A 22,596-nucleotide genomic window follows, 5' to 3' on the forward strand; every position below is an offset into this window, starting at 1 on the left:
AGTGCTCAATGCACCTGTTTCCCCGTCATTAACCCATTGCATGGCAGCCACCCACCCTGTGTGGGGGAGATCATGGGAGAGGAAAGAGGAGGGGAAGGGGGTCTGCCTCTTCCAGAATTCACTTCCTGATGTAGGGGACACTGACTTTACGTGTGATTTGTTTTGCAGACTTCTGGAGTGAAAGGACAGAGAGAGAGAGAAGTATTAGGACAGGGTTTCTGCCCGGTCACAGTTCTCTGTGTCATGGGGTGGAGTGTAGGGAGGGGGCGGTTTATTAGCTATCCTATCCGTAGGGCTCTGGTTCTCGTTCAGACGGGGGAAGGCGGCACCAATCTGTTTCTGCTTCTCTTCCTGGGTCAGATCCTCCATTGTGAGCTGGGAGCCCGGACTTAGCAGCGAGGGGAGAGACCGGCATTAACCCCCCCTCTGTGCCTAACCCAGGTGGGGACTTTCTCTGGTGGCTGGAACCAGCCCCCTGGGGCAGCCCCGGGCTCTGCTGACCTCAGCTGGAGACTCCAGGTGATGAGAGAGAGAACTGGGGGTGGGGAAGGGGCTGCTGGGGGGGCAGGAAAGTGACTCTGCACAAACAGGATCTGAGTTTGTTTGCAGCAATCAGGGGCGTCATTTTGGAAAAAAATCGAAGGGGGGCCCAAAGTCCTGTCAGCCGATGGAGCATTATATGGGATTAAGTATCAGAGGGGTAGCCGTGTTAGTCTGTAGCCACAAAAACAAATCTTTAAGGTGCCACCGGACTCCTCGTTGTATATGTGATTACAGTAGGACCTCAGTGTTACGAACTGGCCTGTCAACCGCATGCCTCATTTGGAAGCGGAAATATGCCATCAAGCAGCAGCACCAGAGGCAAACAAAAAAAGCAAATACAGTACAGTGCTGTGTGTAAACGTAAACTACTTTTAAAAATAAGGAAAGTTTTTTTTTAAAAAAAAAATCTGACAAGGTAAGGAAACTGTTTCTGGGCTTGTTTGGTTTAAATTAAGATGGTGAAAAGCAGCATTTTTCTTCTCCAGACTAACATTTCATAGCTGTATTAAGTCAATGTTCAGTTGTTTTCTTTTTGAAAGAACAACCAGCGTTAGGAACATTTCAGAGTTACGAACAACCTCCATTCCCGGGGTGTTTGTAACTCTGAGGTTCTGCTGTATGTTACATTGTGCAAAGTTGGGATTGGGGGGAGGGTTAGATTACACTTCTGACAGCAGTGAGTGGCTTCTGTCCTGCTGCCTAGCATCTGCTCCAGGGTCCCAACTCAGGAGGAGAAATAGGTATAGGGTCAGGGGGACCATGAACAGGTCCCAGTCTGTCTTTGTGCCTTGGAGGATGGGTTGTTAGGGAGGAAATGGATGAAACATAAGAGGTGTAGAGAAAAAGGAGTGAGTGGAGAAAGGGTGACAACAAAGGAGTTTCGTTGGAGGTGGTTATTTCTTTTAAAAATCTAATCCCTTTAGTGCCTGTGCAATATTCCCCATTAAGTCCTTGGAGATGTGGAATACTCCTAGACAGATGGAGTTTAAGGGCAGAAAGGATTGCCAGATCATCCAGTCAGACCTCTTGTCTCTCACAGGCCACTGAACCCCCCCAGCCACCTCCACGGCAAACCCAACAACCCGAATTAGACCACAGTATTATAGTCCTCAGGAGACCAAGCTATGGGCAGAGACCAGGAGGCCCCTGCAGTGGCAGTAAATTGACTATCAGAGGGGTAGCCAGGTTAATCTGTATCCACAAAAACTACGAGGAGTCTAGTGGCACCTTAAAGATGAACAGATTTATTTGGAAGAAGTGGGTTTTTTACCCACAAAAGCATATGCCCAAATAAATCTGTTATCCTTTAAGGTGCCACCAGACCCCCTGCTTTAGAGAATTGACTGAGATATATCCAGATGAACCCTGGAGGTGACTTGTTCCCTGCACTGCACAGGAAGGTTAAAAGCAAACAAATTAAGATGCCTGCCAATCTGACTTGGGGGGAAATTCCTTCCTGACCCTGAATAATACAGTTAGAGTTGGAGCATGTGAGAAAGAGAATTCTCAGTACCACCTCAGAGGGTTGGCCCATCCCGTCCAATGTCCCATCTCCAATTCTCTGATGCTTCAGAGTGGTGGCTCTCAACCTTTCCAGACTACTGTACCGCTTTCAGGAGACTGATTTGTCTTGCATACCCCCAGGTTTCACCTCACTTAAAAATGACTTGCTTACAAAATCAGACAAAAATACAAAAGTGTCACAGCTACTAGTACTGAAAAATTGCTTCCTTTCTACCATATAATTATAAAATAAATCGATGAATATAAACCTTATACTTTTCAGTGTATAGTATATAGGGCAGTATAAACAAGTCATATCTTTATGAAATTTTAGTTTGTACTGACTTAGCTAGTGCTTTTTATGTAGCCCATTGTAAAACTAGGCAAATATCTAGATGAGTTGATGTACCCCCTGGAAGACCTCTGTGTACCCCCAGGAGTACACGTATCCCTGGTTGAGAACCATTGCTTCAAAAGAAGGAGAGGGAAAAGAAAAGAACACCCCCAAAAAATCCTAAAATAAGTAGGGGGGTAATTCCTTCCTGGCCCCTGCAGGTGACTGGCCCTGAAGCATGAGATTTTAGAAATTTAAAACATGAATGGAAAGGGATCCTACAGCTGCCAAAAATTTCCTCAATCTTAATGTGCTCTCAGGGACATGTTTGTTCCATCAGAAATGTCGGGTTTTAAAGGACTGAATGAGGCAAGTTCCTGTTATTGAACAATGCAATGTGTGATCCTGTCATTAGAGATTATTTCATAAGACACTCACACAAGGGGGCAGAATTAACATTGCCTGGGCACCCTTGATTCTGGCCCTGCTTAACTCTGAGTGCTGGACTTTGCAACCTTAATAACATTCTTTTAATGTGGATTTTGTAGGTAACATTAATATAAAACCCCTCCAGTTTTGCTGTTTGTTATAATTATCCAATGTAGCAATGTACTGTAATCCTCTCTGATTTTGCCCCTTTTCCTCCCAATATCAGTTGTTGTTGTTCCACCCCTCAGATTTCTTTTCCCTTTTGTCACAAGATTTTGATATAAAATCCCCTCAGATTTTGTTAGTTTTTTCTTTATAGATTATTAATATATTATCTGCATAGCAGTTATTTAGAGAAACAAATAACATTTATTAATATATAACCCCACAGATAATGCCTTTCTTCCAGTCTAGTTAGCCAACTTATGTGAATCTTTTCAAATTTTCCTCATTGTCTTTCTCAGTTATATACTGATACAAAAATCTCTTTAAAAGCTTGCTTTTAAGAGTTTGCTCTCTAATTATTGTCTAATGGGGGGGATCTAAAGTGGAGAATGCAGCTGGATTAGTATTGGCCTCCTGTTACAGAGCAGGTGGAGATGTGTTGGGATGCACTCCAAGGCCTTTTCCATTTGGCTTATCCAGAACACCTTGTCCAGTTCTGGGAGGATACTTTCTCCGGTTCTCTGGGATCCAAAAAACTCAGTTCAATTCTGGATTTCCTGACTCAGGTTCCTTTATCTGGCATACAGTGACAAGTGTAGGGGGTGGGTGTAGGGCGTACCACACATCCAAAGTTTAGGTGGTCAGCCTCTTCCTTTATAGACTTTTAAACGTTACATTGCATTTGCTATACATTGCACCGCATATTTTTTTGATTGGCTTGGTTACTTTGCAGGAGCCAATCCCTGTACAGTGTGCTCTGTCCATGTGGTGGTCATGTGGAACCTGATCTTTACCTTCCAGATTTATCTTTCCATAGTCTCTCTCAAGATGTTGCTAGCACAGACATCCTGACTCCAGCGTACTGTTTGTCAAGCCCCTTTTGGGGATTGGTCCTGCTTTGAGCAGGGGGTTGGACTAGATGACCTCCTAAGGTCCCTTCCAACCCTGATATTCTATGGTTTACAACTTAACCTTCCATTCACCGTCCTAGTTATGCCCACTAAGGAATGAGACCAGTTACTTATGTCAAGCCAGGCCTACAGGATAGAAATGAGGAGCCTCTAGGACCCCTAGAAAAGGGGGGGACTCTCTACGTACCTGGGATTGTCCTAACGGGCTGTTGTATTAATTTACATGGAAAATATAGGTTAAAAGTGCTAACGTAACCCCGTCACTGTCTAACCTTAAATTGTGTTAAACACGATCAGGGGCTTGGAATACAGACACCTCCGCTTGTTTAGTACCTTGGCAAACACACCATTAAAAATCATTTTATCTTTTTATACAGTAGAACCTCAGAGTTACAAACGCCTCGGAAACTGAGATTGTTCATAACTCTGAATTGTTCATAACTCTGAACAAACGTTATGGTTGTTTCAAAAGTTTACAACTGAACATTGGCTTAATACAGCTTTGAAACTCCTGTCCCTTTATTTTTTTAGTAGTTTACGTTTAACCCAGTACTGTACTGTGGGGTTTTTTTTTGTTTTTTTGTTTTTGTTTTTGGTCTCTGCTGCTGCCTGATAGCGTATTTCCAGTTCCAAATGAGGTGTGTGGTTGACTGGTCAGTTTGTAACTCTGGTGTTTGTAACTATGAGGTTCTTCTATAAAAGATAAAGGAAAAAAAAAGGAAAAAAGTTAAAGCATTTGACATGTAAAGTATTAATCAGGCTTTCATTTTAACAAGATTCTTCTTTCCCTTTCCCTTTAGTTGGGGACAGTTTTTAGAAGGAAAAATCCCCTGGTTTGATAGTCTCTTAGATAGTAACAAAGATGATAAAAGACCAATTATTGGGTAAAAGTGAAGAAGTTAGTTGAGAAGGGCTGGGTTAGTTGCTGCTGCTGTTAAAATCCAATCCTGTTTAATCTGAGAGGCTGTTTGGAGCTGGTAGGGGTGACAGTGTCCTCTGGATCCCTCTCTCTGGTGTGGGCTGGTCAGGACATGTCTCAGGCAAGGCTGGATTTGAGGGCAGGTGACTGTATGGGGTGCTGGGTTTGGGGGACGCCGGGCTTGGGGGTTGCTGTTTTTGTTAGCGACAAAAGAGAAAATGGAATGTTTGCAGTAACATGTTTCAGGTATTCCATATGTGGATTCATTTTTCACTAACCGCCTAGAATGTTCTGGACCTTTGTAGAATCTTGTGGAACCTTCTAGACATTCTGAGAATTTTCCTCCAGCCTCCTAGAATGTTGTCAGCCGCACCCTCATGGGTAGATAAGGGGCAAGGCATCACCAGTCAGTTCGTTCTTATATCTCACAGACTGAAGTGAGAGCCCAGCTGCGATATTGTGAACCTTATTTTATTGTGTCGTTGTGAACGTGTACTTGTGTTTTAAGACTTCAAGAGTGTGAAATGGGCTAAAAGTGCAATAAAGTTTTACAAATGGGGAGTGGAGAGCGCCAAAGACGCACCTCGCCTGGGGCGCCGTTTGGTCTAGGGCCGGCCCTGGACTCAGGATTAGGATGAAGAAGGTCTAGGGTCCCAGGAGATGGAGAGGATGAGAGCCATGATGGTGAAGCATTGCTCCAGTAGCCTCTATCTGTTCTTCCATCTTTTCCTCTCAAAGCCTCTTTCTTTGAGGACCCAAAAAGAGAGTGATGGGTGCACTAGCCCATCCCCTTATTTTTCCACCAATGAGGCCTAATATATGTTCATTTAGTTAATTTCCGGTTCCAAGTCTTCTGTTTTCAACAAGCAGGATTTCTGCACAGTCCTTGAGTTATATCAGGAGGCCTTTTTTGTAGACTAATTCACTGTCTCCCTTTTGTACCTTTTTGCCGTCACCATTTGTTGTTATAGGTTATGGTGGCATTCTATGAACTTTCACATACTTTTTACAGTTGAGATCCCAATTAGCATAAATCTGTGGGCCCAATTATCATAACAGCCCAGCTCACGTATTGCCCTTTTCTCTCTTTAATTATGAAATAATCATATAAAAATCTCTCACCTATTGACCTTTTTCGTTCCTGAATGATCAGATACTCTATAAAATCCCTTCAGATTTGACCCATTTTTTTGGTCCAGTTATCAAATGATTGTATACAATTCCCTTAGATTTTCTCCTTTGTCTCTCCTTTATTGAATATTAATATCAAAGCCTCTCCGTTTTTGCCATTTGTCCCCCGGTAGTTATCAAATAGCAAGCCCATGGGGGAGGTAAATTCCACCATTTGATGAACAGGGAACAGCCCCACCAGACAAGGCTGGGAAAACAGACCAGACTCCCAGTGCTGGAGTCTGAACCCACTAGGAGAGGCTGCTGTGGAATACAAAGGGGACACCCAGCGGTGAAGCCCCGGGGAAAGGCCCTGTCCCCTGACCCCCAGCTGCTGGGAATAGGGAGGGGGTTGGGATTCCTGTCCCTGGACCCTGCTCGAGGGCTCTGCCCTCCCGTACCAGCCTCTGGCTAGTAGGCCTGAGATAAATAGGAAGGCCCCTGCCCTCCTCCATCGGCTGGGAGGGACAAGGGGCTCTTTCTCCCCACCCTGAAGCCTCCTGGCTGCTCTGAGCAGGACGAGGGTGGAATTCTGCTTCTCTGGCCCTCCCAGAGCTTCCATTTTATCAGCCTTCTCCCCCATGACTAGTGGGATTGTGGCTGGGGCAGCAGGCGCTGAGTGGGGGACTCTTGTTGTTTCAGATGCCGGTGACCTTTGAGGAGGTGGCTGTGTATTTCACCCAGGGGCAGGGGGCTCTGCTGGGCCCTGCTCAGAGAGCCCTCTACAGGGACATCATGCAGGAGAACTACGAGACAGTGAACTCGCTGGGTAAGGGATTCCTTCTTCCTGTGGTTATTGGAAACTGCCACATCTGTGAGGTGCCCTGTTGAGCATCTGCTCAGGTTCTTCTGTGCTTGCTTCAGTGTTGGGGGAGTGGGCTCCGTCTTCCCTAGCTCCAGTCGGAGACAGAGTTGAAACTGAGATCGGGGAGACAGAAACATATGTATAGGGGAATCAGTCAATCAGGGTGGCTGCAGGAAACTTGCATAGCTCTTTCCTTCTCCTCTTCAGTGCTGAAGCTGTTCTCACAGTAGAAGAGCAGGTAGGCAGGAGCAGAAATTGTAATAAGGCGACTCGCCTCCCTTCTGCTCCCCTGCTGCTCCCATCCCGTTTCCTTCCTTGCAGCACTAGGCCTGGGAGAGGGGGCAAGTGACGGGGTCCCTGGAGTGAAACCTAGAACTGGGATACCACTGGACTCCCTGTCCCTGACTTTGTGACAAGCTGCAGACTTAGATGTCCACAAGCAGGGACACACCCAAGTTACATGAATGCTTCTCCCAGCCACTCATGAACTAAAATAGAGAGTCTTCAGCCAATTCCTTCCAGCACCTCAGCATAGTACCCCTGAGCTGCACCGTCCTGCCCTGGTCAGAAGCCTGACCAGTGTAAGGTCATTACCCAGGCCGCCCCTCCCTCAGTGTGGAGAGGACGTGCACCAGCCTTCGTACCCGAGCTGAGATTTCCCCAGCACCTCAACCAAACCAGGCTGTTTTAAGTAAAGTATAAAACAGATTTCTTAACTAGAGAGAGATCGATTTTTTTTTTAAAGTGATTAGAAGTGGTAGGTATAAAAAATTGGAGAAAGTTACCAAATAAAAGAAAAATGTACGATCTAAACCTTATTACATTAGGCAGTATTTAGATCAGTTTTCTTACTCCACTGGGTGTTTAAAGTTCTTAATACACAGACTTTTCCTTAAGCCTGGACCAGTCTCCTCAGATGATCTTTGTCTTCTTGGCATTCCTCTTGCTTCCAGCATAGATGGGAAGGAGAAAGGCAGAGATATGTTGCAACTGATCCTTGTATAATGCCATCAATCCATATGCCTGAGAGACAGTTCATAGAATTGTAAAATGTCCGGGTTGGAAGGGACCTCAGGAGGTCATCTAGTCTGACCCCCTGCTCAAAGCAGGACCAATCCCCAGACAGATTTTTGCCCCAGATCCCTAAATGGGTCCCCTCAAGGATTGAATTTACAACCCTGGGTTTAGCAGGCCAATGCTCAAACCACTGAGCTATCCCTCCCCTGGACATGTCCCAGTGAACTCAACTGAGTCACAGTGATCAAGTAATCCCCCATTGTGTGGACTTGGGCAACTGTCATTGAATTGTAAATCCCTTGATTACAACTCCCCTGATCATTAATGGTTGTGGGGCACCCTCCTGGGCGGGGGTCCTTTGTATGTCACTAGCAAACTTACAGTATATTTCAGTAACAACCATACAGCATAATCTCAACTTTATACACACTAATGATACACATATTCAGACAGAACAATGGGTTTCAGCAGATCATGACCTTTCATATGATATATGGCACGCTTTGTATGAAATATCACAATTACCTGACAGTGGTGATTATGGGGGATACAGGTTGCTATTTTGAGGTGCAGTGTCTCACAGGGTGAAGAACCTCTGGAGCTGTAGGAAAAGCAGAGGTGGGTCGGCAGAATTGATGGGGGCTGAACTGATGTGGGAGATGGGGCAGAACAGGTAGGGGCGGAACACATACAGGGTTGGAGGGGACAGGCAGATGTGGTATCATTTTCACTTTTGTTGAAAACGATGGACCCCACACACACCCTTTCTCAGACCACTTTCAGTGCTGGTCTCTCAGATTCTTAGATATGGCAGATCAACATCCTTGATCTTCCTGGGCTGGAGGAAATGTCTGTTCCCGGTGTCCCTCAAGCTCCCAGGCCCATGGCACCTCTGGTGTTTGCCCAGGAACCTGGAAGGCTTTCCCTTCTGGAGCATGAATGTTCAGGAGAACGCATGGACTTCCTGCTCAAATCTAGAAACTGCCCACACACCTGGGCTTTTCTAGGAATTCAGATAACTGCATCTTCATGGTGCTCTTGACAGGACAAGAATCCTATTTTGTCTCGCAACGGGGGGGATATAGGATCTCTTTCTAGATAGATTCTTGATTGGGTCTGAGTACTAGCTTAGGTCATTTCCTTTCCAAAACAGCACAATGCTTCATTCAGGTAATTTTGCCATATATCCCCGGTCTTCAATGTATTCTCTTTCCTGACACTGGGAAGAGATGGGGTGGTGTTTGTCTGAAATGCATTTGGACAAAGTTCTGCGCGCATGCTCTCTTGGTTTTTCATTATATCTTGGGGGAAGTAAGAGGGGGGGAAAAAAACAAGCCCTCTATTATGGTTTTCCTGTTGGTTCAATTTTCTTGAGCTTTTAAGTTTCCCTCTTGTTTGTAGAGATTGGTTTTAGTATTGGCTACTTCCCTGCCGTAATGGATCATTGATCACCAGGTACCTAAGAAGGAGAAAGGTAAAAATTATCCACCCATCCATCATTTCCCCTTCTCTGAAGTGGGCTCTGGTGCTCCATGAGACCCGACAAAAATTTTACATTAAATTCCAGTTGAAGGGGAAATGTCTCAATCCTTCTTTATTTCCCCCCGGGAACCTTCCAACAGAGTGGTGGAAAAAACTTAGGATTCCCACCTTTTGGGATCTTGCTTTGCTGTAAACCTTCATTTCTGTTTTTGTGTACCAAATGAATAAGTAGATAAAGTATCCTGCCTGGAGATGGAGAATCTTCTGTAAAGTTTATTCATCAGAACTTTACTCCTGGGGGAATTCTGCGCCAAAAAAATAAAAAAATTCTGCACTCATTATTTTACAATTCTGAAAAATTCTGCATATTTTATTTGTCCAAATAACACCCTATAATCATGCCAGTTTCAATTATTTTGATAATTTATTTCAAATTGTCTCTCGGCAAGTACATCTGTAACAATAAAGACCCCCCAAAAAAAGATTCTGGTAATTGTCTCTGACAAGTAGATTCCTTACCAGGCATACAATAACTCTTTGCTTAACATTGTAGTTACGTTCTTGGAAAATGTGACTTTAAGCGAAATGATGTTAAGCAAATCAAATTTAACCATAAGAATTCATGTAAAGGGGGGTGGGGTTTAGGTGCCAGGGATTTTTTTTCACCAGACAAAAGACATTATTACATATACAGTATAAGTTTTAAACAAGTTCTAATCTTGTCTGGGGACCTGCTTATGAGCTCCCTGAGCTTCTCCTAAAGCAACCGTGTTGATATCAGGTGGGATATTTCCCAGGGAATGCCTTGCTGCTAAATGATGAACTAGCACTCGGCTGAGCCCTCAAGGGTTAACACATTGTTGTTAATGTAGCCTCGCACTACAAGGCAGCATGTAGGGAGGCAGAAGGGAAGAGACACAATAGATGCAGGGTTGCAGCTGTAAACACTTCCTTGGGGAAACTGAATGTGATGGTGAACCCACAGTATCCCTCTGGAGCGCACCACTCCCTCCTCCGGACAGCGCATGCACGTCTGCACAGGCATCAACTTTTCAAAGTACCCGGAGGGGGGAAGAGTGCTCAACTCCCAGCTCTGCCTGGCCCCACTCCACCCCTTCCCCCAATGCGCTCCTTTCCCCCCAGAGCCTCCTGAACGGTAAAACAGCTGATTGCTGTGGGTGGGAGGCGCAGGGAGAGAGGGGGAGTTGTGGGGCTGCCGAGAGGCAGGAGATGTTGTGGGGGTGGAGGGGAGCAGATAGGGGGGCTGCCAGTCCACCCTGGTTCCAAGCCCCCACTACCAAACAACTTTATGAGGAAATATTGTGCAACTTTAAATGAGTATGTTCTCTAATAGGTCAGGGACAAAACAGCGTTAACCGGGACGTCATTAAGTGAGGAGTTACTATATTAATACAGAACTTTTTCCCCCCACAGAAAATACATTCTGCCCCTGAAGTTCTGCTTTTTGCCCACCAGAGGCTGCTGTAGCACCAGAACAGCCGGCTGCCTTCATGCTGCTTGCCGTTCTGGCACCACAGCGGCCTCTGGTGGGCAAAAGGCTAAACCGCAGCAGTTCTTGGGCAGAAAAGTATTTTCTGTCGGGGGCCAAAAATCTGCAGGAGATATGAATTGTGCACCTCCGCAGAGGCGCAGAATTCCCACAGGAGTAGAACTGATAGCTCGTCTTCTCAACTTTGGCATTTGTCTTGAGAGTTAGAGACAAAATGTTCACAGAACACCTCCATCTTCTGGCACGACATTGTGATGCTAGAAAAAATTATTTTATCTCCATGCTCCTAAAATGAAGAGGAGTAACCCAGTTGTAATGGATCACTGAGCACCAGGGGCTCACTTCAGAGAAGGAAAACTTGCAGACAGGTAAGTAACTTTTATCTTTCTCAAAACCCCATCAGTTCTTGTGTTTTTCTTTCTTCTCTTTGCTGTTCCCCTTTCTTTCCCTTTGACTCTAGCACTGGGAATGACCCTAGTCTGAATTCTCTCTGTATCCTAGCAGGTGAAGAGATGCTGAGTGAGAATGAAGAGGAGAATCTCCAGTAGGGAACCCCTAAGCAAGTGGGACGTTATCAGGAAGATCTAAATGGAACGGTTCCTGGAGCGTTGACCACGGATAATCTTGTGAGAATCATTGCAGGTCAGAGGAACAGCAGAGAAACCAATTGTGGAAGGATGTAATTAAATCCATTACTTGTGGGAAATGGTGCAAAGACCTCAAGGAAACCACAGCCCAGCAGAGAATCCACACACAAGAGAAAAAAAACACACACAACGCACGGCAAAAACTTCAGTTCGAGATTGCACTTTATTAGACACCAGAAAACCCACACAGGAGAGAGACTCTATAAATGCTTTGTGTGTGGAAAAAGATTTAGTGACAACTTGCATCTTATTGGACATCAAAGAATTCACACAGGTTTGGCAACAGAAGCACACTTTATTACGCATTAGAGAATACCCACACAGGAGAGAAACCCTACAAATGAATTTATGGTGAGAAAACATTTTTTTTCAGCGCTCACATCACAGAATCCATACAGGAGAGAAAACACATAAATGCCAGGCCTGTGGGATAAATTTCAATCGGAGGTCAAACCTAGCTTGATATCAGAGAGCTCATACAGGAAAGACGCCCTATAAGTACCTTACTGTGGGAAAAATTGTAGTCACAACTCACAACTTATTACACATCAAAGTGCCCATATGGGTGAGAGACCCTATAAGTGCTTTGACTGTGGGAAACGTTTCCTTCAGAGCGCACATCTTATTGCGCATCAGCGAACCCATACTGGAGAAATGCCCTATAAATGCCCCGACTGTGGGAAAAGCTTTAATCGAAGTTCAAACCTGGAGAGACACCAGATAGTCCACCTACAAGAAAAACCACATAAATGCCTTGACTCTGGGGAAAAGGTTAGTGATAAGTCACAACTTGCTCCACATCACAGAAGCCACTCAGAAGCAAAACCGTATGTATGCAAGGACTGCGGGAACAGTTTCATTCAGAGCTCAGATCTTATTGTGCATCAGAGAGTTCATACAGGAGAAACACCCTATAAATGCCCTGACTGTGGGAAAAACTTCAGTCGAAGTTCAAATCTTACTAGACATCAGAGAACCCACACAGGGGAAAAAACCCATAAATGCCTGGACTGTGGGAAAAGTTTCATTCAGAGCTCAGATGTTATTGTGCATCAGAGAAGCCATACAGGAGAAACGCCCTTTAAATGCTCTGACTGTGGGAGGTACTTCAGTCGGAGTTCCAACCTTGCTAGACATCAGAGAATCCACACGGGGGAAAAACCCCATACGTGCCAGGACTGTGGGAATAGTTTCATTCAGAGCTCAGATCTTCTTGCGCATCAGAGAATCCACATGAGAGGAAAAAAACCATAAAAGCCTCCACGTGTGAGCAAAAGTTTAGTAACAAATCACATCTTACCACACCCTGGATGACGGATGTTGGAGAAAGCCCTTATTAATGCCTGGATTGTGGGAAAAGTTTCCGTCAGAGTTCAGTTCTTATTTCACATCAAAGGATCCACATGGCAGAGCGACTGTATACATACTCCAAATGTGTGAAATGTTTCATTCACAGCTCACAGCTTTGTAGACATCAGATGGTCCATGCAGGAGAGAGACCCTAGAAATCAGTGGCTCTCAACCTTTCGAGGTGACTGTGCCCTTTTCTGGAGGCTGATTTGTCTTGCTTACCCCCAAGTTTCACCTCACTTAAAAAGAACTTGCTTATAAAATCAGACATAAAGATACAACAGGGTCACAACCACTAGTACTGAAAGATGGCTGCCTTTCTCGTTGTTACCCTGTCATTCTAAAATAAATTGTCAGCTGTAGATTGAGAAATGCTGATATAGAGGCAGAAGTGACTAGTAACTACTGAGGGTGGGGGCACAAGGGCAGCCCCTCCCTCCCCCCGTCCTTGCCGCCACAGTCAACTTCCTGGTGACGGCCCGGGCCCCCTTCAGCAACCCCCTCTGACCACAGCACCCTGGGCAGTCACCCATGTCACCCTCCTAGGGCAAGACTTAGGGAAAATGGCACTCTGGGGAAACAGGTATTTTGGTGTTCTGGCCCCCGTGGCCTCCCCCAGCCCATCACCTCTGGCCTCTGGGGCCTCCCCCACCCATCCCCCGGTCCCTGCTTCCTCCTCCGGCCCACCATCCATCCCCCAATTGCCCTGGCCCCTGCTGCCTCCCCTAGGTCCTTATTGCCTCCCCCTGCCTCCTCATCCCATCCCCTGCTCGCCTGGGCCCCACTGACTCCCCCCTATTGCCCCGACTGACTCCCTGAGCACCCTTCTGCGCACCCCAGGCAGGCTAGTCCAGACTCATACCTGAGCAGGTAACAGCGGTTGCCGGTGAGGCAGGGATGGATTCAGCCTGCTTCCCTGCACCCCCAATTCTGCTAGCCCGGTCTCACTTCCCTGCTCTAGGCGCCACCTAGTGGCGCCCAGGGGGAGCGCTCGCTGTTGCTGCCTTTCCCAGCACCTCCCTTTCAGCTGCGCTCAGCCCAACTCCCACCCTGGCATAAATCTGGGGGGAGCATGTGACCTGACATGACCCACCCCCAACACGTCAGCTATGGATATAGCATATAGAGAAGTGTAAACAAGTCATTGTCTGTATGAAACTTTAGTTTGTCCTGACTTCACTAGTGCTCATGTAGCCTGTTGTGAAAGTAGGTAACTATCTAGATGAGTTCACGTACCCCTTTGAAGACTTCTGCTGTCCGTCCCCCCCGGACCACTGCAATAAATGCTTTGATGGTGGGACAAGTTCCAGTCACAGCCCACGCACTATTAAACACCACACCGGAGAGAGAATTTGAATGACAGGGAAGCTTCAACTGGGCTCTGACAATAGCGTGAACAAATGAACACAGGGAAGAGACCTCTTAGATCTTCTTAGCAGGCAGTATGGAGCGAACACCAGGTGGGACGGTGTAGACTTCTCCTCCACACTGGAAGGACATTCTCCCAGGGCCTTGATTAGGGTGGGCCATAGTCAAAAAACCCCAAAACCATCCATTTCCTACTTCCCAAATCAGAGGCATTTGACTACCTAGCATCCAACTGCCTGTCTCAGGCACAGCGTCTTTCTTGAATTCTCTTCCCTTTTCTGCCAGCTGTACAATGGAACCCTGTTGCTGGAACCCCGCGCAGTAATGTGCTGAGTTGAAATGCACTTTGCTGAGCAGGGCCCTGAGGTGGGAGCTTTTCATTTCGGTCTTTGGAATAATTAAAGTGGAATTCAGTTTCTTAAACATCCAGTGTCTTTTGTCTAGTATAATGACTAAAAAAATGGCCTTTGGTAGACTCGGAGGCTGTCTAGGAAGCCTCTTTCAGGTGTTAATTCCCCAACCCTGAGCACTGCAGATTCCCAAGCTTTCCAAACCCTTCCAGGAGTCTGTGACGGAAAACCCTTGCGTCCAGGGGAAATCCTTTCTGGCCGGCGTTTCAGTTCACCTGTCTCTTGCAGAGGGAGACAGTCAGTCTGTGGGCTGGTCTACACTGGGGGTGGGGGAATCGATCTAAGATACGCAACTTCAGCTACGAGAATAGCGTCGCTGAAGTCGACGTATCTTAGGTCGACTTACCTCCCAACCTCATGGCGCGGGATTGACAGCCGCGGCTCCCCCGTCAACTCTGCTTCCGTCTCTCACGCTGGTGGAGTTCCGAAGTCGACAGGGAATGCGTTCGGGGATCGATGTATCACGTCTAGATGAGACGCCATAAATCGATCCCCAATAGATCGATTGCTAGCCGCCGATCTGGCAGGTAGTGAAGACGTATCCTGTGAGAGCACTGCTGCTTGTTTTTAAAAGGCTGGTGGAGCAGTTGTGGAGAGAAACAGTGACCAGTTTTGCAAAATGCTCTGACCTTGGCTGATGTACCATGCTATTTCAGAGCTAGGTATTCTTCATTGCCCAAAAATCAAGCGTGAGGTGCACAGTAAGTGGGGTCACACAAGCATTACAAACCCACATAATGTGTCGTTTAAAGTTACACACATAGTCCAGGCCGGGTGGGCTGAGGGAAGGCAGGGAGGTCACCCAAAGCATCTTAGCTCTGCCTCGTCATACGCTCTCAGACTTCCCCTAGAGTCGAAACGTGCTGTGCTCCTCTGGCTGGGTCCGGTTTAAATCAGGAGAGATCCCACTGGAGTCACTTGGGCCCCTTTCCCCTCACTCAGCCCCGTGTAAATCCAGCGTGACCTCCCTTGGCATCACATGGGGTTGATTCCCATCTGCCCCAGTGTAAATCAGGAGTAACATTGGTGCCACATAGGCTGATTGCCCCCTCTCTCAGCCTGGTACAAATCCAGAGTCAACCCATGGCAGTCCCTGGAACGGTCTACAGCAGTGTGAAGCACTTGTAGGGTGAAAATCAGATGCTGACTTCTGAACATAAGAATGGCCATACTAGGTCAAACCAAAGGTCCATCAAGCCCAGTATTCTGTCCTCTGACTGGCCAATGGCAGGTGCCCCAAAGGGAATGAACAGACAGGTTATCATCAAGTGATCCATCCCCTGTCACCCATTCCCAGCTTCTGGCAAACAGAGGCTAGGGACATCATTCCTGCCCATTCTGCTGCTGCTTGTCTAACCCACGCCCACTCAGTAGGGCACTTTGCCCCCTTGATTGGTGGCTGGGCCATATAGAGAAGCTGATGAGCACTGGATGATAGGCTGAGGGTACATCGACACCGGAAAAAGAAAAACCACAGCAACAAGTGTCAGCCCAGGTTCACTGATTTGGGATCACGCTCCAGGGCTGAACATAGCAGTGTATATGTTCCTGCTCAGGCTGGTCTGAGACTGACCCCTCTTAGAGCGGGAATGTCTACACTGCTATGTTCAGCCCCGTAGCCTGAGTCAGTAGACCCAGGCTCGGAGACTCACCGCCACGGGGTTTTCTTTGCCGTGTAGATAGACCCTGGGGGGGGAGGGGGGGTTGTCTACAGGCCAATGTAAGTCTGGGCTCTTATTCGTGCCCAACCCCCACCCACCTTCCGTCTAGACACAAATTTGTCTGACTCAGGCCAGTAAGCCCTTGGGACCTGGGCACTAGGACCCGAAAATGGGGGGGTCCTGAGCCCAAGTCCTGTTGGAACTCGGGGTTCACACTGCATCATTTTGCAGCGTGGACTTAGCTGGGGCCCAGGTCTTCAGAGTCATGTTCGGAGAGTCCACCAGTGCTCTCCCACAATCCCCTGGGCTGCTTGGTGTTTGGCCCTGGTGTCGGGTATCCCCCTTCCTCCCACCGTGTACCGGTCTCCACAGGCTCCGGAATGCACTGCTTAAAGCAGGGGTTCTCAAAGTGGGGGTTGGGACTCCCCAGGGGGTTGTGAGGTTATTATGTGGGGGGTCACGAGCTGTCAACCTCCAGCCCAAACCACGCTTTGCCTCCAGCATTTATAAGGGTGTTAAATATATAAAAAAGTGTTTTTAATTTATAAGGGGGGGGGGTCGCATTCATAGGCTTGCTATGTGAAAGGGGTCACCAGTACAAAAGTTTGAGAATCGCTGGCTTAAAGAGACAGAGCGCTGACACACTCAATCCGGCACACTCACATTCCTCCCAACACACACACACACACACACACACACACGCATGCACTCTCTGACACACACACTCCCTCCTACACGCACAAACCCACATGCGCACTGTCACACACACACACACACACACCCTACACGCACACACACTATCCCAACACACACACTCTCCCTCCCTCACACATACAATCCCTCTCTCTCACACACAAACACACTCTCTCTCAGACACTCCACCACCACACACACACTCTCCCTCACACAGTCCCCCCAGCACACTCTCTCTTACAAACACATTGTTGTTGTTATTGTTACTTCTTGGTGCTTCCTGTCAGAATGTGCAAGGCACATATATTCTCTGTAATTTTATCCTGTCAAAGTTCATTAAGGATCTCAGTCCTGTTATTTTAGTTTTTTGACTGGTCTGTGCATTTCATCATTTTATTTCTCTCTTACACTTCAGTTTAATTCTGTGAGTAGTGAGTTCTAAAATGCCTAACCTGTCCCGGCTGGAGTAATTATTTTTAGTACTTTTATCACCATGTTGTGCTTTGCATCATATTCTCTTGCTCCTGCTCAGACTTCCAGGCCCATGGCACCTCAGGCGTTTGGCCTGAAACTGGAAGGTTTTCCCTTCTGGAGCATGAATGTTCAGGAGAACTCATGGACTTCCTGCTCAAATCTAGAAACTGCCCACAAAACTGGGCTTTTCTAGGGATTCGGATAACTGGATCTTCATGGTGCTCTTGACAGGACAAGAATCCTCTTTTTGTCTCACAACCAGGGAGATATAGGATCTCTCTTTCTAGACAGGTTCTTGGTTGGGTCTGAGTACTAGCTTAGGTCATTTCCTTTGCAGAACAGCACAATCCTTCATTCAGGTAATTTTGCCATATATCCCTGGGCTTCAGTGTATTCTCTTTCCTGGCACTGGGAAGAGATGTGATGGTGTTTGTCTGAAATGCATTTGGACAAAGAGTTCTGCGCTCTCTCTCTTGGTTTTTCGTCATATCTTGGGGGAAGGAAGAAAGAAAAAAAGAAGCCCTCAAATAAGCTGTTTTTCCTGTTGGCTCAATTTTATTCATGTTTTAAGTTTCCCTCTTCTGTGTGGAGATTGGTTTTAGTATTGGCTACTTCCCTGCTGTAATGGAGCATAGATCACCAGGTACCTAAGAAGAAGACAGGTAAAAATTATCTACCCATCCATCGTTTTCCCTTCTCTGAAGTGGGCTCTGCTGCTCGATGGGAGACCCCACATAAATTTTGCATTAAATTCCAATTGAAGGGGAAATATCTCAAACCTTTATTTGCCCTATGAAGCCATCACAGAGAGATGGAGAAAACGTAGGATTCCCACCTATTGGGAATCTTGCTTTCCATTAACCTTCATTTGTATACCAAATGAATAAGTAGGAAAAGTGTCCTGCCTGGAGATGGCTAATCTTCTGGAAAGTTTATTCATCGGAACTTATAGCTTGTCTTCTCAACCTGGGCAGTTGTCGTGAGTGTTAGAGAGGCAAAATGTTCACAGAACACCTCCATCTTCTGACACGACATTGGGATGCTAGAAAAATGTATTTTATTTGATCCATGTTCCTAAGATGAAGAGGAGTGACCCAGTGGTAATGGATCACTGAGAACCAGGAGCTCACTTCAGAGAAGGAAAACTTACAGATGGGTAACTAAACTTTCTCTTTCTCAAAACCCCAACAGTTCTTGTGTTTTCTTTCTCCTCTTTGTTATTCCCCTTTCTTTCTGTTGACTCTAGCACTGGGAATGACTCTAGTCTGAATTCTCTCTGTGTCCCAGCAGGTGAAGGGATGGTGAGTGAGAATGAAGAGGAGAATCTCCAGTAGGGAATTCCTAAGCAAGTGGAGCTGCCAGGGACGTTATCAGGAAGATCTAAATGGAACGGTTCCTGGAGCATTGACCAGGGAACATCCCATAAGAGTCATTGCAGGTCAGAGAGACATCAGAGAAACCAATTGTGAAAGGAAGTAATTAAATCCCTTATTTGTGGGGAAAAGTGCAAAGACCTCAAGGAAACCACAGCCCAGCAGAGAATCCACACACATGAGTGGAAAACACCACATGCACAACGCACAGCAAAAGCTTCAGTTCAGTGTGGAAAAAGATTTAGTGACAACTCACACCTTATGGGACATCAAAGGATTCACAGAGGAGAGACCCTATAAATGCACTGACTCTGGGAGTTAGTTTAGCGTCAAAAGCAAACTTTATTATGCATCAGAGAACCCCCACAAAGGAGAGAAGCCCTACAAATGACTTTACTATGAGACACTTTTTTTCAGATCTCACATCTTATTTCACATCACAGAATCCACACAGGAGATAAACCATATAGGCCTGTGGGAAAAATTTCAATCGGAGGTCAAACCTAGTTTGATATCAGAGAGTCCATACAGGAGAGACACCCTATAAATGCACTGAGTGTGGAAAGGAATTTAGTGATAAAATCATGCCTTATGGGACATCTGAGAACCCACACAGGAGATAAACCCTATAAATACCTTGACAGTGGGAATAGCTTTAGTGACAACTCACAACTTATTACACATCAAAACGCACACATGGGTGAGAGTCCCTATAAATGCCTTGACTGTGGGAAAATATTCCTTCAAAGCTACAATCTTCTCGTGCACCAGCGAATCCATACAGGGGAAACGCCCTATAAATGCCCCGATTGTGGGAAAGGTTTCAATCGAAGTGCAAACCTTACTAGACACCAGAGAATCCACATAGGAGGAAATGTGCCTACCAGCCTCGACTCTGGGGAAAAGGTTAGTGATAATTCACAACTTACTACACATCACAGAAGCCACACAGGAGTGAAACCCTATGTATGCAAGGACTGTGGGAACAGTTTCATTCAGAGCTCAGATCTTATTGTGCATCAGAGAGTTCATACGGGAGAAACACCCTATAAATGCCCCGACTGTGGGAAAAACTTCACTCGAAGTTCAACCCTTACTAGACATCAGAGAACCCACAGAGGGGAAAAAACCCATAAATGCCTGGACTGTGGGAAAAGTTTCATTCAGAGCTCAGATCTAATTGTGCATCAGAGAAGTCATACAGGAGAAACGCCCTATAAATGCTCTGACTGTGGGAAATATTTCACTCGGAGTTCCAACCTTACTAGACATCAGAGAATCCACACGGGGGAAAAACCCCATACATGCCTGGAGTGTGGGAAAAGTTTCATTCAGAGCTCAGATCTTCTTGCGCATCAGAGAATCCACATGAGAGGGGAAAAACCATAAAAGCCTCCACTTGTGAGCAAAAGTTTAGTAACAAATCACATCTTACCACAGACTGGATGACGGATGTTGGAGAAAGCCCTTATTAATCCCTGGATTGTGGGAAAAGTTTCCGTCAGAGTTCAGTTCTTATTTCACATCAAAAGATCCACATGGCAGAGCGACTGTATACATACTCCAAATGTGTGAAATGTTTCATTCACAGCTCACAGCTTTGTAGACATCAGATAGTCCATGCAGGAGAGAGACCCTAGAAATCAGTGGCTCTTAACCTTTCCAGCCGACTGTCCTCCTTTCAGGAGCCTGATTTGTCTTGCATACCCCAAGTTTCACCTCACTTAAAAATGACTTGCTTACAGAATCAGACATAAACACACATCCTCTCCCAAGGCCCCCTCCCTACTGCCTGTGGGGTGTGTCTACACAACAGTGTAGGTCTGACCTCATATTCATGCCCAACCCCCCATTCCGTCTATACACAAATTTGCCTGACTTAGGCCAATAAGCCCTTGGAACCGGGGCCCTAGGACCCGAAAAGGGGGGTGGGTGGGTCTGAGCCCCAGTCCTATTGGAACTCAGGGTTCACACTGCATCATTTTGCAGTGAGGACTTAGCTGGGCCCCAGGTCTTCAGACTCGTGTTCTGAGAGTCCGCTAGTGCTACCCTACAATCCCATGGGCCGCTTGGTGTTTGGCCCTGCCATTGTTCTCTGTCCCCTGAGCTGCAAACAGAGAGATCCGTCCCCTGCGTTAGCTACGGCCACTGGTAAGAGGAAGGCCTTTGCCCAGTGCACTGGTCACTGGACCAGCGTCAGATTCTGATCAATCTGCGGTGTGAGGCGAGCCAGACATTTGACGTCAGTCAGAGCACCAGAAATGATCAGGTGTACCAGAAAATAGCAGGGAGCCTGGCAGAGTTGGGGATTAAACAGACCCATGACCAGTGCAGGGAGCCAGGGCTGGCCTTAGGGGTCGGTGGGCTGGGCCACTGTGCTTAGGGTGGCGCCGTGCTGGTCTCTCCCACCACCTGACCTGTGGACAGCCAGTGGGCTTAGAGGGAGCCAGACAGGTGCAGCAGTGCCTGGAGAGGGCAGACAGTCAAGCTGCAGTGGGGGTGGCTGGTAACTCCTCTGAAGCGGGGGTGCCCCTCCTCCCCTGCTGCCCTGCTCCACTGGGTCTGCAGCCGCTGCTGCTCCTGCCACCGCCACCCCCATGGAGTCACCCCCGCCAAGCTCGGGACATGGAGCCTGCCTCCTGTCTGCTGTGCAGAGTGGGGATGGGGGGGCTCTGATCTCAGGGTGTTCCCCTCCCCACACCTGCGTACCCCGTCTCCGCTGAGCTGGGGGTCAAGGGGAGCATGTGTGTGCTGGTGTCTCTGGGTGCAGAGTGGGTGCTGCCGGTGCTGTTGTTCCAGGTCCTGAATGCGCTGCTTAAAGAGACAGCGCGCTGACACACTCACTCTGGCACACTCACACTTCCCCGATACACACACACAGACACAGTCTCAGACACTCCCCCAACACACACACACACACAGACTCACTCCCCCAACACTCTCGCGCACACACGCGCATAATATTGTTGGTACTTCTTGGTATTTCAAGGCACATATATTCTTTGTAATTTTATTCTTTCCAAGTTTGTTAAGGATCACTGTGCTGTTATTTTAGTTTTTTAACTGGTCTGTGCATTTCATCATTTTTTTTTCTCTTATGCTTAAATTTAATTCTTTGAGTAGTGAGTTCTAAAATCCTAACCTGTCCTGGCGGGAGTACTTATCGTTAGTACTTTTATTACCAGATCGTGCTTTGTCATTCGTTATTTAAAGTAGTACAATCAAATAAAAGTGCCCTCCTAGAATGTAAATGTAGCTTGTAGTCACCTGAGCAACGCCAGTTCAACAAAAAAAAATTAGCTAAACACATAACTGTAGACACTGTGCAGATGAAGGGCGCTTATTTTCAAAGGGTATTTTTAGTTATATCTGTAAAATAACTTCAAATTAGTAGGAAAATAAATGCGGTTCCGAGTCTGATACTAATAGTAATGATGGACTCAAATGTTAGTGAGTCACGTACGTGATTGTGATCGGTAAATATAAACGCCAAAATAATTAGAAAACTAAATTCCCGTTCTTAATAAAAGAGGGGGAAAACCTTTACTCGCATATGTTAAAATTAAGTAAATACGTTTTGAGTGGAGTATAAAACAATTGACTAAAATAGAGGAGATAATGGCAGTAACACACTGGGTCTGTTAGAGAAAGCAAGCAGATTTTAAGCAGATTTTATTTATTTTTATAATCTGCCAAGTATCACACTTGTGTTTCTGATACCTGTGTTAAAGTTCCAAGAATTGATCCCTCAAGGCTTGGGATTGGGACTATCTTGCTGTATCGTCTCCTGATTGTTCTAAACTTCCATATAAACTTAAAATGTGGCTTTAAT

General features: G+C 46.5%; 2 protein-coding genes across 3 annotated transcripts in view; both read left to right on the plus strand.

Moving 5' to 3' along the window:
* Positions 1–350: 350 nt before the first annotated feature.
* LOC128847657 (zinc finger protein 774-like) lies at positions 351–22,595 on the plus strand. 2 transcript variants are annotated; one of them, XM_054047243.1, is made up of 3 exons: positions 351–441; positions 6,617–6,743; positions 18,679–22,595. In XM_054047243.1, exon 3 carries the CDS (start codon positions 19,356–19,358, stop codon positions 20,151–20,153), a length of 798 nt encoding a protein of 265 aa, XP_053903218.1. In that variant the 5' UTR covers positions 351–441; positions 6,617–6,743; positions 18,679–19,355; the 3' UTR covers positions 20,154–22,595. The 2 variants fall into 2 exon arrangements, with proteins under 2 accessions (XP_053903218.1, XP_053903219.1); XM_054047244.1 differs by lacking the exon at positions 6,617–6,743 and having other exon boundaries at positions 369–441; positions 18,682–22,595.
* The window catches only part of LOC128847393 (zinc finger protein 436-like), a 60,221-nt gene continuing 37,985 nt past the window's right edge, over positions 361–22,596 (plus strand). Inside the window, exon 1 of the mRNA XM_054046785.1 lies at positions 361–519. The gene's annotated coding sequence lies outside the window, so the exon portion shown is untranslated. The remainder of the gene's footprint in view (positions 520–22,596) is intronic.

This window comes from Malaclemys terrapin, chromosome 13 (genome assembly GCF_027887155.1).
Source record: "Malaclemys terrapin pileata isolate rMalTer1 chromosome 13, rMalTer1.hap1, whole genome shotgun sequence".
In the NCBI taxonomy this organism is placed as follows: domain Eukaryota; kingdom Metazoa; phylum Chordata; order Testudines; family Emydidae; genus Malaclemys; species Malaclemys terrapin.

Excerpts from the sequence above, each read along its gene's own strand:
- LOC128847657 (XM_054047243.1), top strand. The coding sequence starts at position 19,356 with ATGGGACATCTGAGAACCCACACAGGAGATAAACCCTATAAATACCTT.